Genomic DNA, 12,928 nt, shown 5'->3' on the forward strand with positions numbered 1-12,928 from the left:
TACAAAGTCACGTTTAACCGTCGATCTCGTCTGTATGTGTCATTGTCTTAAGATATTTATTCTTGAGGATGTTGAAGTTCAAATACGTGAGCCAGGGAAAAATGATGCCGACATCTGCCGACGCTATCACCATCCGCAGCTCGAGACTCAATCAGCTGTTTCAGGTACAGTATACAGTACGTCTCTCTCGAACTGCTCCCAAAATAACAACAGGTACAAAAACAAAATAAATATGTAAGTGCCATGAGGTAACTAACTTTTTATCCCTTCGTGTATTTCCACAGGGTCGAATCAGCCTGAATGGGCAGCAACTGGGATGCCTCTTGGGTCGGGAGGAGTTTGTGGACACACTGTTGTTATTGTACCAAGAGTGCAAATCCCCAGAGTTGATGAAGATACACCACGTGGCCAACTTTGTAAATAAGTGTAAGTATGTGGCACACAAATGCCTGTAAGCTCCAGTTTGACCTATGCACAAATGAGGACAAGTCTTGTGTTTTTGTGCGTGATGACAGTTTCAGAGGTGGTCTCTGAGCTTCGCACCTTGCAGCCGGGCCTTCATGACTTTGAAGTGTGTGCTGCGGTGGGTCACGGTCGCTTTGGCAAGGTTCAAGTTGTACGGGAGAAGGCAACAGGAGATATTTATGCTCTGAAAGTCATGGAAAAGAGTGTTTTACGCACTCAGGAAAATGTAAGTACTTCAGTATTTCAAAGCGGATTTTTTTCCCTAACCTGTTTTATTGCCTGATTAGATTATTCTCTCTGCTCAATTTTCCAAGTAAATACATTTTTTTTCCCACCGGCCTCTTGTGTAGTTGCAATTAGAAGCACCTTGATTAGTGCAGGAAATTGTCAACTCTTCAATGCTGTGTTGAAGAACGTTAGTGGAGTTCAGGATGGTGACAGTATGTTGAGAGGGAGGAATATTTTAGGTCATTCATATTTTTCTAGGAAGGATGAATGTTTCCTTAAAAACTACATCATACATTATACCGTATGTTATATATGTTGATTTTTCTTCATAATTATATGACCATAAAGAAAGTAAACATTTTCAGTTTAACACTGGCAATTAATTTACTGTTTCCTGTTCGGCAAAAAAACATTTTTAGTAATTAGTACATCACGTAAGTTATGAAACACCTTTGATTGAAATGTTTTTGTTTTTCTTTAAAAAATGTGTTTTCAGGAAACTAAATATGAATATAAATAATGTAGATGCTGGAGTGTCATGATTTACCTGTAAGGCTGTTTGTAATACAGTAAAGTCTCGTTATATCGATATTCAAGGGAGTCCGAAAAAATATCGATATAACCGGGACTATCGATATATCCGACCCTGTTTGCATGTAATTTTCTCAGTGCGTGCATAGAAATAGTATCGATATAACCTGGACTATCGATATATCCGATATCGATATAACGAGACTTTACTGTATTTGAAACTCAACAAAAAAATGCCATAATTGTGATTTGGATCAATTGTTGCAGTCAAAGAGAATCCCACTGGAGGATGCTGTGGAGTCAAACACTGACCGTAGTGATACATCATTTCACAGCATGCGACTAACAGAACAGATCACAGACAGAATAATACATGAGTTGTGATAGAAAGAGAATGAAAGTGAGCAATAAATGAGCAATGAACTGTCATGTACAAGAAATGCTTTTTTCAGGCCGCACATCTATAATTGAATCATTAAATGAAACCTCCATCCACATAATAGGTCAGCGTTATACAATATAACTTTTTTTTCATTTAAACCAACAAAAATGACCGATTGCACATTCTCTAATTTAAATATTCTGGACACCATTTTTTTCAGGTGGTTTTTCATGAAGAGGAGCGAAGACTTCTGTCTTTGAACTGCAGTCCCTGGATCCCACAGCTCTTCTGTGCTTTCCAGGATGACGAGCATGTCTATTTGGTGAGGCTGTGCTTTTATCCTTATCTGCCACAATTATTTTTATTGTTACGATGGTCGGCCAAATTTGATCTTAGGTTGCAATTCATTCACTGCCAGACCTGTGGAAAAATATGTCCACTCCAATGCCAGGGTTTTTGTCATTTTCACTCAAATTCCAGGACCCACAGAGTATCGAGTTTTCGGACTACATAAACATTCAATGCAATGTAAGAAACCTTACACTCTCTTCTTCCATCGGAAAAAAAGAGCTAATCCTAAATTACATGGGTCTGAGGTAATATGAGATGCAAGTGGAGGTGGCTATACAAAAGGCAAATGCTGCCCCCTTGTGGAAGGGAAAAACATTGCCAGAGGTCTTACCAGCGCTTTCTTGGCATCCCCTATGCAAAAAAAACCCAAACATATTCTGAAATGGTGCTCCACGTCATGTTTTCAATTCCCGAATAAATTCGGGAATGGCAGTGAATGAGTTAATATCAATACATATTTACAATAACACTGTAATGTCAAGCCCTTTTGAAAACCTTCAAACGAATGCGTTGTCGTGCACTGAAAATGTCGAACAGACTCGCAACCGTCTCTTCAGGAAGATGAACAAGTTGAATTGATGTGAAAAGGATGATAAATACACGACATTATGATCTTGACTGTGGAATACAAGTATCATTCTGCACAAAACTTGCTTAAAGGACAACCAACGTCTCCGGACAAGTTGTGTCCATAATTTGTAAAATGGCTTCAAATAACTTCAACTGAGCGTATTTTAATAAGACTCCACCGCATATAGCTATATTTTACCTTTTAAGACTCGCGCTGAATATTCAGGAAGTCTTGTTTTCGAGTTGGTGACGAGTCCGTACGTGACGTCACTGAAGGAACGCCCCTGACCGAAAAAAAAGACACATTGTAGCAGTCCTTCCATCACGTCAATGTATTTTGCTGTACTTGTTTGGTCTGAAAACCTCGTGTTGCACCCAAAAGCCGCCAGAAGAGGGCGTCCAAGCTCCATGGTCGGAATTTATGAGCCTGTGGAAACGGGCTGATTCATTCCTCACGGGAGCTGGTCGCCATTTTTCTGCCTCTTTTCTGGGACGCTACATCGCAGTCCAGATGCCTCAAAATGACACGGAATAAATGTTTTAATCGATTGCAAACATGTATGCTTTCTTCTTCAGAACTATTTGAATCATATTCATAACTGGATGAGTAACAAGAAAGCATATTCTCCGAATCTGAAGCCATTATTTTGATTCTCCAGCAATTGGCGTGACGTCACGAACTGGGGGCGGGACTTTCTGAAAATGCCCAATTCACAGCTCTTTTTTTTCAGATTTTGGACACTTCAAGTTCATTTTTATTGGTGTTTTGCATTTGAATAAAAATATCATACTGCGTGTTTTGGGTATTTTAGATGCTATAAAACGTTTTTCCGATGTCAGTTAAGAAACAAAAAAGTGACGTCGGTTGTCCTTTAAATGTCCACACGGTGTACCAAAATGAACTCATTGTGCTTTTGTGAAGGTGACTGTTTTACTATTTTTCTTTCAAAGCTGCGAGTTTCAGGATGTGAAACTAATAGACTCGAGGCATCAGTCAGAATAATACATGAGTTGCTCCGGGAAGGAACCTGAAGTGTGCAGTGCGAGGAGCAACTTATTTTATGTTTGAGGACAAAAATAGTTCTCCTGAAAAATGTAAAATAGACCTTTTTTAACCTTGAAAATGTCTGCATATTTTAGAACGGCTAGGAGACGTTGATTTCCTCTAAGATTTCAACAAAATGTAATTTTGTAAAACAAACCTAGCCGTGTTAGTATAAATCAATATTGATGTCAACACTGCATTGATTGACAGTCACAAAGTACGCTATTGTCCAGTATTTCTAATAATCCCTGTCCAAACTGTTACCTCCGCTTAGAGAAGTGAGCCCTCACATGTTTATCATGTCCTCCTCCATTCTCCCTTGGTTCGTTTTCTTTATTGCCCCTCTGTCTCACCCTGCTCCCCAGAAGAGCGTGGAGGAAAATACAAAGCATCCATCTCTATCCGTGTGTTAGAGAGGCTCCCAGTCTCCCTTGTTGCTAGGTAACACAGCAAAATGCTCCCGCTCATTCAGACTTGCCGACCATTCATGCACCAGGGGCTCTCTCTCATCTGTTATGGCTATAATGGTTGCCGCCTTATAGCTGAAATCAGCTTGAACAAAAGCCTTTCATCTCCACTTGCAGACAATAGAGGCGAGAAATGGAGAGCCGCATTTAGATTTATGCTTGTAAACTTGGAAGACTTTTTTTTTTCTCCCCACGCCTAGTACTGCTTTGATATTTATCAACACAGACAAGCACGCTATGTAATGATTGGCCCGTTTGTGGTGCCATTTCAGTTGTCTTTTAGAAGAACATTTTTTTTGACTGCAATGTCGCGTATAATCTACAGCCACATCCGATGTTACGTAAGATACAAATGAAAGCCACCCTATAATCCTAAACAGGAACGCGCTTTGATCTCACACATGGTTCTACTGTTGCCTGTTTTTCTAAATATAGTCCTGCTTATGGGCATTGAGAGATGTATCCTCGACATATTGTAGCTGCGTATTTTTGTCACAACCGTCCAGACCCAAATACTGACACTCCCCGCCCCCTCCCGGGAAATGTATTTCTTTTCTGACTGCCTGCAACTGTGTATTAGGCAATGGAATACTTGCCAGGCGGCGACCTCCTGTCCCTTCTCAACCGATACGAGGATCAATTTGATGAGTCCATGGCTCAGTTCTATCTGGCTGAGCTGGTGGAGGCCATTCACGCTGTCCACCAACTGGGCTATGTCCACAGGTGAGACGCTTTGTGACCTTACAAAGTCAAGGTTGTTGTTGGTGTTGTTGAATGGTATTTTCCTGGCTTGAAAGGACACAGGAAAACGACAAAAGACTTTGGAGTGTCGTTGAAAGTACAGTAGAATAAACAGAATTCATATCAGGGATGGAAAACTCATTTTTTTTCGCCACAGGCCACATTGCTATTACAGTTTCCTCTTGAGGGCCGTAATGAATTTGGGGAAACCATTCAAATGTTTCATCTCCTCCACATATTACATACAAAACACACAAAAAAAATCATGCATAACTTGGTTTCAAGTCTGAACTCAAGAATAATGACTGCTATACATATGACAATTTGGCATTTTGGTTCAGACTTGAGCAAGTATCAGGACACTTGACATGCTTGTTGCATTAACTGTTGTTCTTCCTGGTTCAGCTCTCCATTTGTATAGTCTACATATTAAATCAGCAGGAAGCAAGGTGATATACAAAAAGAGGAATATTTATATATCCAATTGTAACAATGCTTGATTTGCTTTCGTGGGCCGAATAAAAGGATGCGGCAGGCCAGATTTGGCCCCCGGGCCTTGACTTTGACACCATGATTTATATGGTCTACTTTTTTCGTTTCATGAATAACTCCGAGCTACGCATTCATCAAACACAAATTCACCTCATTGACAAAAAAAAAAAAAATGCATTTAGTTGTTACGCATGTCAGAAATGTGAGCCAACCATTACCTCCTTTGAAAGCAATCTCTTCAAACATAACCACTTACAGAGATGTCAAGCCCGAAAACGTCGTCATCGATCGGACTGGTCATATTAAACTGGCAGATTTCGGATCGGCTGCCAAGCTCACAGCTAATAAAACGGTGAGTGGATTATAACGTTTGAGATCTGTGGTGAATGACTCCGTACTTGACGGTTGCATCATTTTTATCCAGGTGGCCACTCCCACAGTGCCCGTGGGAACCCAGGATTTCCTCTCCCCAGAAGTCTTGGAGGCCATGAACGGGGGCCCTCACAGCACCTACGGCGTGGAGTGTGACTGGTGGTCCCTCGGGGTCATTGCTTATGAGATGATCTATTCCAAGCTGCCTTTCTCTGATGGCACTTCGACGCGGACCATTCACAATATCCTCAACTTTCAGGTGCTTGCCGTTTTCAAACTCAAATAAGCAAAAGTACACAGACAAGCTTCTTTATTTGTTTATTCACTCATGATTGGGCTTTGTCTCTTTGTTCCCCATGTAGTGTTTTTTTCAGTTTTAACTTTTCTGATTTGAAATAGTAAAATATATTTGGGGTGTACTTGAACACATATTTTGAGCCCCTCATCTGACAACGGCGCTTTGTGACCTGACAAATATTCATCGTGAGGGAAAAAATGGTGACAGATGAAATGCTATCCTGTGACTGTAAAGTGACCTTGAGAGTTTTGAAAGGCGCTTAGAAATGAAATGTTTTATTATTAGTCGTATTTTTTAGTTCTTGCATGATGAACTCATTCACTGCCATTCCCGAATTTATTCAGGAATTGAAAAGCATGACATGGAGCCATTCCCATTCCCGAATTTGATTGGGTTTTGGTTTTTCTTGTGGGGGGTTCCAATAAAGCACTGGTCAGACCTCTGGCAATGTTTTTCCCTTCCACCAGGGGGTAGCATTTGCCTTTTGTCCATGTTAGCACTTTGTTCCAGCTTCAGCTGTTGTTAAAGCGCTATATACGTGAATCAATATTTATGTATTATATTGTATTTTGTACAGCCCCCATTTCAAACTCAGATAACTCCAGACCCATATAACTTGGGAATTTGTTATGATGAAAGAAGAGAGTCTAAGGTTTCTTATGCTGAATTCAATGTTTATGTAGTGCTAAAACTCAATATTCTGTGGGTCCTGCAATTTGAGTGAGAATGGCAAAAACCCTGGCACTGGAGTGGACACATTATTGCACATCGTCTGGCAGTGAATGCGTTAACAGATAGACATCCCAATGTGGTATATTCATGCAATACGTATATAGCGTGTGTATAAATGACTGAAGGTGTATCTTGTCTGCTTTTAGCATTATCTGAAGATTCCAGAAGAGCCCCGCGCCAGTAAACAATTTGTTGACCTGGTCCTTAGTTTATTGTGCGGAGCTAAAGAACGTCTTGGATTCCAAGGACTCAGATGCCACTCGTTTTTTTCCAGAGTGGACTGGAACAATTTACGACAAGGTGAGGTGGAGATTTTCCCATGGTTGTCTATTGCTTCCTTATCGGGCCCAGATGATTAATCTGCCGAGCGATTATATTTGTCAAACGACACCTCCGGACAAGTTGTGTCCATAATTTGTAAAATCACTTCAAATAACTTCTACTGAGTGTATTTTACAAAGATTCCACCGCATATAGCTATATTTTACGTTTTCAGACTCACGCTGAATATTCAGGAAGTCTTGTTTTTGAGTTGATTAGGATCCCTGACGTCACGGAAGGAACGCCCCTGACCGAGAAAGCGACACACAATGCATTTTGGGTACTTTGTTTTGTCTGAAAACGTCGTGTTGATGGCGAAATTAGAAGGAAAACATAAATAACGCGATGGTGAATCGTTGTGTGTTGCACCAAAATTGACACAAATTCCCAGCAGACAAATCAGCCCAAATCTTGTGCATTTTCTGGGACGCTACACTGGAGTCCTGAAGGCTCGAATTGATACGCAAGTACTTCTTTAATCGATTGCAAACATGTATGCTTTCCTCTTCAGAACTATTTGAATCATATTCATAACTGGGTGAGTAACAAAAAAGCATCTTCTCTGAATCTGAAGCCATTGTTTTGAATCTAGAGCAAGGCGAAGACGTCCTGGCGTGACGTCACGAACAAGGGGGCGGGACCTTCTGAAACTCGCAATTTCCGTTTCATTTTGAAGTAGTTTTGGGACACTTTAACTCATTTTTATTGGTGTTTAGCATTTGACTAAAAATATCAGCCTGCGTGTTTTGGGTATTTTAGATGCTATAAAACGTTTTTCTGATGTCAGTTAGGAAACAAAAAAATGGTGTCGGTTGTCCTTTAAGTCTTTTCAAAACAAGAAGTGTGCTGCTACCAAAATTGATACAGGTGTTTACTAACTTGGTTTGGGGGTCATTATGATTTCATTATGAAGTCATTGCTTCATAAACAAAATAAGGAAGAAGAAATGTGGCAAATCACGACAACATGATTCTGCTTTGGATAACAGAGAAAAACATGGAAGAGCCTGACATTTTCATCTGAGTGTCTGTGACAAAATTACACGCACCATTCACGCCGGCAAAGATTTTCATTCAAGTGTCGTCACATTAGAATGCACAACAACGCTGTGATTCCCGAATGTGTTCGCCGTTTGCAGTACGTCACGTTTTGAGATGAATCAACAGTTATTTTTGGTATTGTGATGTTTTTGTTGTTGTTTTTTTAATCCAACATTGATATGCAGGCGCTCCCCTCTCCTCTTCATCTTTTCTGAATTTTGATTGTAGTCATCTACAGACGACGAGCCAATGTTTCGAATCCCGATTTAGCATTTTGTGCCAATGGAAGAATACACTACGTTTTTTTGTTGTCAGTTTTTGAATTGAATACCATGAATGTCGTAGGTAAACTGGATGAATCAAAAAGACAAAGGTGCTCCTATGTATTTATCAATGGATACAGATTCATATTTATGCTTGCGCTCTGCTTTATGATGGGAAGCTTGCTCTGCTGCAGTGAGAGAGGGCAAGTGAGCATAAGAGCAAGCGAGCGAGCGTGAGTGAGGAGGGAGGGACGGCGGCACCATGTGCATCAACGTGCGATTTACCGCACTCGGCGCACACCGATCTGCGAGGTTTCCCCTCCCCTCCTTCTTTCTTCCTCTGTTTCCCCCCCTCTCCCACTCCCCTTTTTTTAACTAGCTTGTCTGCCTCTAAAAACATTTCCTTTGCCCTTTTTCGCTCCCGACTCTAATTCTTATCCCTCACCCCGACAGCTGTCCCACCTTTTGTTCCTGCGTTGCACGCTGAAGATGACACCTCTAATTTTGAGGAGCCGGCGCAGGCAGCCCCCCGGCCAGCCTCAGCATCCAAGCGAGGAGCTCCCCCTGTGGGCTTCCAGGGCAAGGATCTCCCCTTTCTAGGATGGTTCTTCAGCAGAGCACTGACAGCGTTGGCCAAATCTGAGTAAGTTTAATGTTTGCTTTTCACTGTTTTTTTTTTTTTTTTTTTTTCTTTTAAACACACACTCCCTACTTCATCTGGTGGACCTCTTGCATACGCCTATCTGTTTCACCTTTGTTAATTAAAGACCCCATGCTACCATTGGCGCTTCTCTTTTCTGTCTCCACATTTCTCATTAGCTTAACAACAAATTCCAAGGAGCATAAATGGTTTTCAGTGACTAGGCGCTCGTTTTGTCGGTATTATGCCTGTTGAGGCCAAATTGGCTTTTGTAATATGCTGCGCAAAATAGCATAAACAAGAGTAGGTTCACTTCATCTGCATGTGTTGCTTCTTTTTCTTGTTTATTTTCTGTGTATTGAGAGCACATATCGTGGATCCGATGCCCGGTGAGTGCAAATTCACGTTCAGGGGCTGTGAGCTGGTGTTGTCTTGCCATTGATGCTGATTGGTATGCAGCTGAGTGTGTCAATGAGGTTCGCTGAGAGGTGGAACCCCCAACCACACACACACACACACACACACACACACACACACACACACACACACACACACACACACACACACACACACACACACGCACACACACACATTGCAACCCTCTCTACTGTGATTGTGGGACCCAAATTATCCCTGATGCTATTTGACTTCCTAACCTCCGGTAATTATCCAAAAGGACGTGTTTGATTAAATCAGCCCGTGCCAGCTTGATCGTGCTGGAGACTTGCGGCTCATGACAGCTGCAGTAACAGAAAGGAAGGAAAAGGTGCGAGCAGATTAGACAGCAAGAGCTGAGATTGGGGGTGTTTCTATTTCTATGGTGACCACCGTGGTGTGTTTTTCTTTCCCCCAATTCCCCACCCCCCATCTTTACATTTCTCATCGCCTGAGGTTATTTACTTCATTTTTAAACATCTTTATTTTGCTAATACATACCAGCAGTCGTGTTTACTACTCGCACAGTGTCTTTTGGTCTCGTTGATTCAGTAAAGCGCTCCTAGGATGTGTGGGCGCACGCATATATCCATTATAGACTCCCGGGAAAAAAAAGACAATTGAGCCCAAGAATGCTGGGCATGATGATAACGCTAATAATGTGGTTTGCGGGTTCATAAAATCCTTCTTTTGTTGTCCTTTTTGTTTTGGTGAACGTCTCTGACTGCTCATTAGTCCAACTCAACAAAATCCACTGGGAACTGTGTCTCAAACTCATAGTCTGTGCTTAAACTGAGGATTTTTTGGGGAGGGAGGCGGGGGGAATGAGCAACAGCTCCTGTGCAGGTTTTATTTTCTGTTAATCTTCTTTTTTTGTACACTTATCAAGGTAGCAGTTTTCAATACCTAATCTTTTAAATTTAGGTATTTGTTTGATTTTTCTTAACTCGCCTATAAATGCAATGCAGAGGAAAATTGTCAAAGTGGTTTGGTCAATTGTCCAACATTTAAATGGAGAGCTCAAATGAAATGGACCATCAGGTCTAATTGCCTTGAATGAACACAGCCGAAATGGCTAATGTCGAGAGCTTTCATGACCCCACAGGGAATGATCTCTGATCATTGAGGAGATCGAGTGGTCAAGTATTTTTTCTTGGAAAATTTCTTGCCCTAATTAATTGCCAACCCCCTAATGTAGCAAATAGTCTCCTCCAATACCGCTAACGAGAACAATATTTACTTTTAGAGGAAATGTGAATATCTCATCCAAACATGCTCGTCTACTCGAACTGTTCTAGAGTCATTGTGGAAACGGGTTATGTCTTTTTACTGAATAATTATTATTAAATGATGGATTAAATGGTGTGCCTCAATACGGCTGTCTGTGTGTTAAATATTCCACAACAGATTCAGCCAACATTGGTGTATTATTATAGCCACAATGTGGTTATGCTGGGAAGAAAGCAAATGCAGTGCTGTGCAAAAGTAAATATATATAAAAAATATATATTCCTTTATTTTTGAAATGTGATGCAAATACACACTTGAGCTGGGGACGACTTACACCCCCCGAGGAGCAATTCGGGATATCAAAGTCTTGCTCAATGACTCCAGTCATTTGAACTACAATTACATTAAAGTATTCTGCGCATAAAAATTGAATAAAGATTGCATCTTTTTTGTCTAGTTAACGAGTGCTGCATGTTTTAGCTGCATGTTGCTCACTAGTAAAGTAGTAGTAAAGTTTGGCTTGGTTAGGAGTAATGATGTGTTTGTTGATTTGATTTTTGCCGTTGCTTTTTATTTGTTTTTATTCTTTTATTTTTGTTGACTCTAGGGTAGTGTCTGCAGGCTTCAACTCTCCTGCTAAGACCAACTCTATGGAAAAGAAGCTCCACCTTAAAAGCAAGGAATTACAAGAAACCCAAGACAAATGTCACAAGGTACAACTTTAGCTTGTGGTCACATTCTAATAATTTGTAATGCCGCATACGGCACAGCGTTCAATGGCCCTAAACAAACACTTTCCTTGGGTATATCCATGTGTTTTTTTATTGTTGTTTTAACATTTGTCTTCCCAAAAAAAGCAAATGCTTCACCCTTGTGGAAGGGAAAAACATTGCCAAAGGTCTGACCAGTGCTTTATTATCACCCCTCCTCCCCGCAAGAAAAAACAAAACCCGAATATTTTCGGGAATGGCAGTAAATGAGTTAATTGCATCATCAGATTTTTAGACAAACGCAACAAATTGATGGATAGCTTGCTTTAAAACCAGAAAGATTATTCAAGTTACGCTAAGCGAGAAATTGCTGCAGGATATTATGAGTCGTATTTGTCAATTGTTGTGAAATTTGGTAATAAACATGTAATAACAAACATTGATTGACAGGATTTGCTGTAGCGGGCCGGTTTTTGGCCCCTCGGCCTTAGTCTGGCAAGACAAGACTTTTTCAACGATTAATTTGACCCTGCTTTTAGATGGAGCAGGAGATCTCCAGGTTCCAACGTAAAATGACTGATCTCGAGTCAGTGCTACACCAGAAAGATGTGGAGCTGAAGGCCTCCGAGACTCAGAGGAGCATCCTCGAGCAAGACCTCGCCACCTACATTACAGAGTGCAGCGTGAGTCATCTAGAACGCAATTACATCTCTGGAGATGTGAGAGAATGCCTCCAGACGTTTTGTGATTTACACAAACACCCACTGATTTGCCCTCCCCCCCAAAAAAAACCAATTACCTCTGTCAAATCTTTTGGATTTCCAGTAGTCATGTTAATGTGAAATGTTTCCATCAACCAACCGAGAATTTCTCCCAAGACCTCTGTGTCCTTACTAATCAAATGCCGAAGGAACGCAAAACTAAAGCTTAAAACCAAGCGAGTCCCCTTTAAAAAACGCGTGCTAAGGTGCCCTACCATATAAACGAATATGACTTTGAGCCGTGATCCTTGCTGTGTTTGCAGAGCCTAAAGCGGAGCCTCGAGGAGGCGCGCGTGGAAGTCTCTAGAGAAGATGACAAAGCAATGCAGCTGCTGCACGACATCCGTGAGCAGAGCAACAAGCTGCAGGAAATTAAAGAGCAAGTATGTATCGTGGTTGCATCATTCCTTTTCCACATCATCAATATTAGCTTGTGATCTTGTCCCTATGTGTGCCTTACGACTGACTGACACAAAGTCAGCTGGAATAAGCTGCGACAACTGTCTGCGACCCAGTTCAGTATAAGAAGTGATAAAAATGGATGGATGGATGGATGTTTGTCTTGACTTGTAATCATGAAATGGCTGAGTAGCAGTGCAATGCAGAACTTTGCACATTTCCCGAGCGAGGCCTCACCTCAGTGGGTTTCTGTCGTTCTGTAATCATAAAGGTCATCCCTGCAGATGGGATCCCTGCAAGATACAGAAATAAGTGACTTTGATAATTAATCATGACGCTCGCCTACGGTTGTCTCCAGGGGAAGACGGGCAGAAGGATTCTACATTTGGGATTGGAGAGGGCTGTGCGCATTTTACTGTGAAATAAAGTACTTTACAGATACCCTTATAGTTATG

At 41.2% G+C, this 12,928-nt stretch overlaps 1 protein-coding gene across 2 annotated transcripts in view; it reads left to right on the forward strand.

The window, feature by feature from the left end:
- cita (citron rho-interacting serine/threonine kinase a) overlaps positions 1 to 12,928 on the forward strand; it is a 35,598-nt gene that overhangs the window by 245 nt on the left and 22,425 nt on the right. The window contains exons 2-13 of one of the 2 annotated variants that reach the window (XM_089010479.1): positions 53 to 164; positions 285 to 426; positions 516 to 691; positions 1,827 to 1,928; positions 4,620 to 4,762; positions 5,531 to 5,624; positions 5,697 to 5,903; positions 6,821 to 6,974; positions 8,752 to 8,941; positions 11,211 to 11,316; positions 11,853 to 11,996; positions 12,338 to 12,457. In XM_089010479.1, the coding sequence (XP_088866605.1) occupies positions 69 to 164; positions 285 to 426; positions 516 to 691; positions 1,827 to 1,928; positions 4,620 to 4,762; positions 5,531 to 5,624; positions 5,697 to 5,903; positions 6,821 to 6,974; positions 8,752 to 8,941; positions 11,211 to 11,316; positions 11,853 to 11,996; positions 12,338 to 12,457 (1,674 nt within the window). In that variant the 5' untranslated portion in view covers positions 53 to 68. Of the gene's footprint in view, positions 1 to 52; positions 165 to 284; positions 427 to 515; positions 692 to 1,826; positions 1,929 to 4,619; positions 4,763 to 5,530; positions 5,625 to 5,696; positions 5,904 to 6,820; positions 6,975 to 8,751; positions 8,942 to 11,210; positions 11,317 to 11,852; positions 11,997 to 12,337; positions 12,458 to 12,928 lie in introns of those variants that run through there. The other variant, XM_089010480.1, reaches the window with a different exon arrangement.

This window comes from Hippocampus bargibanti, linkage group LG12 (genome assembly GCF_051943395.1).
Source record: "Hippocampus bargibanti isolate YZ-2025 linkage group LG12, ASM5194339v1, whole genome shotgun sequence".
Taxonomy (NCBI): Eukaryota; Metazoa; Chordata; class Actinopteri; order Syngnathiformes; family Syngnathidae; genus Hippocampus; species Hippocampus bargibanti.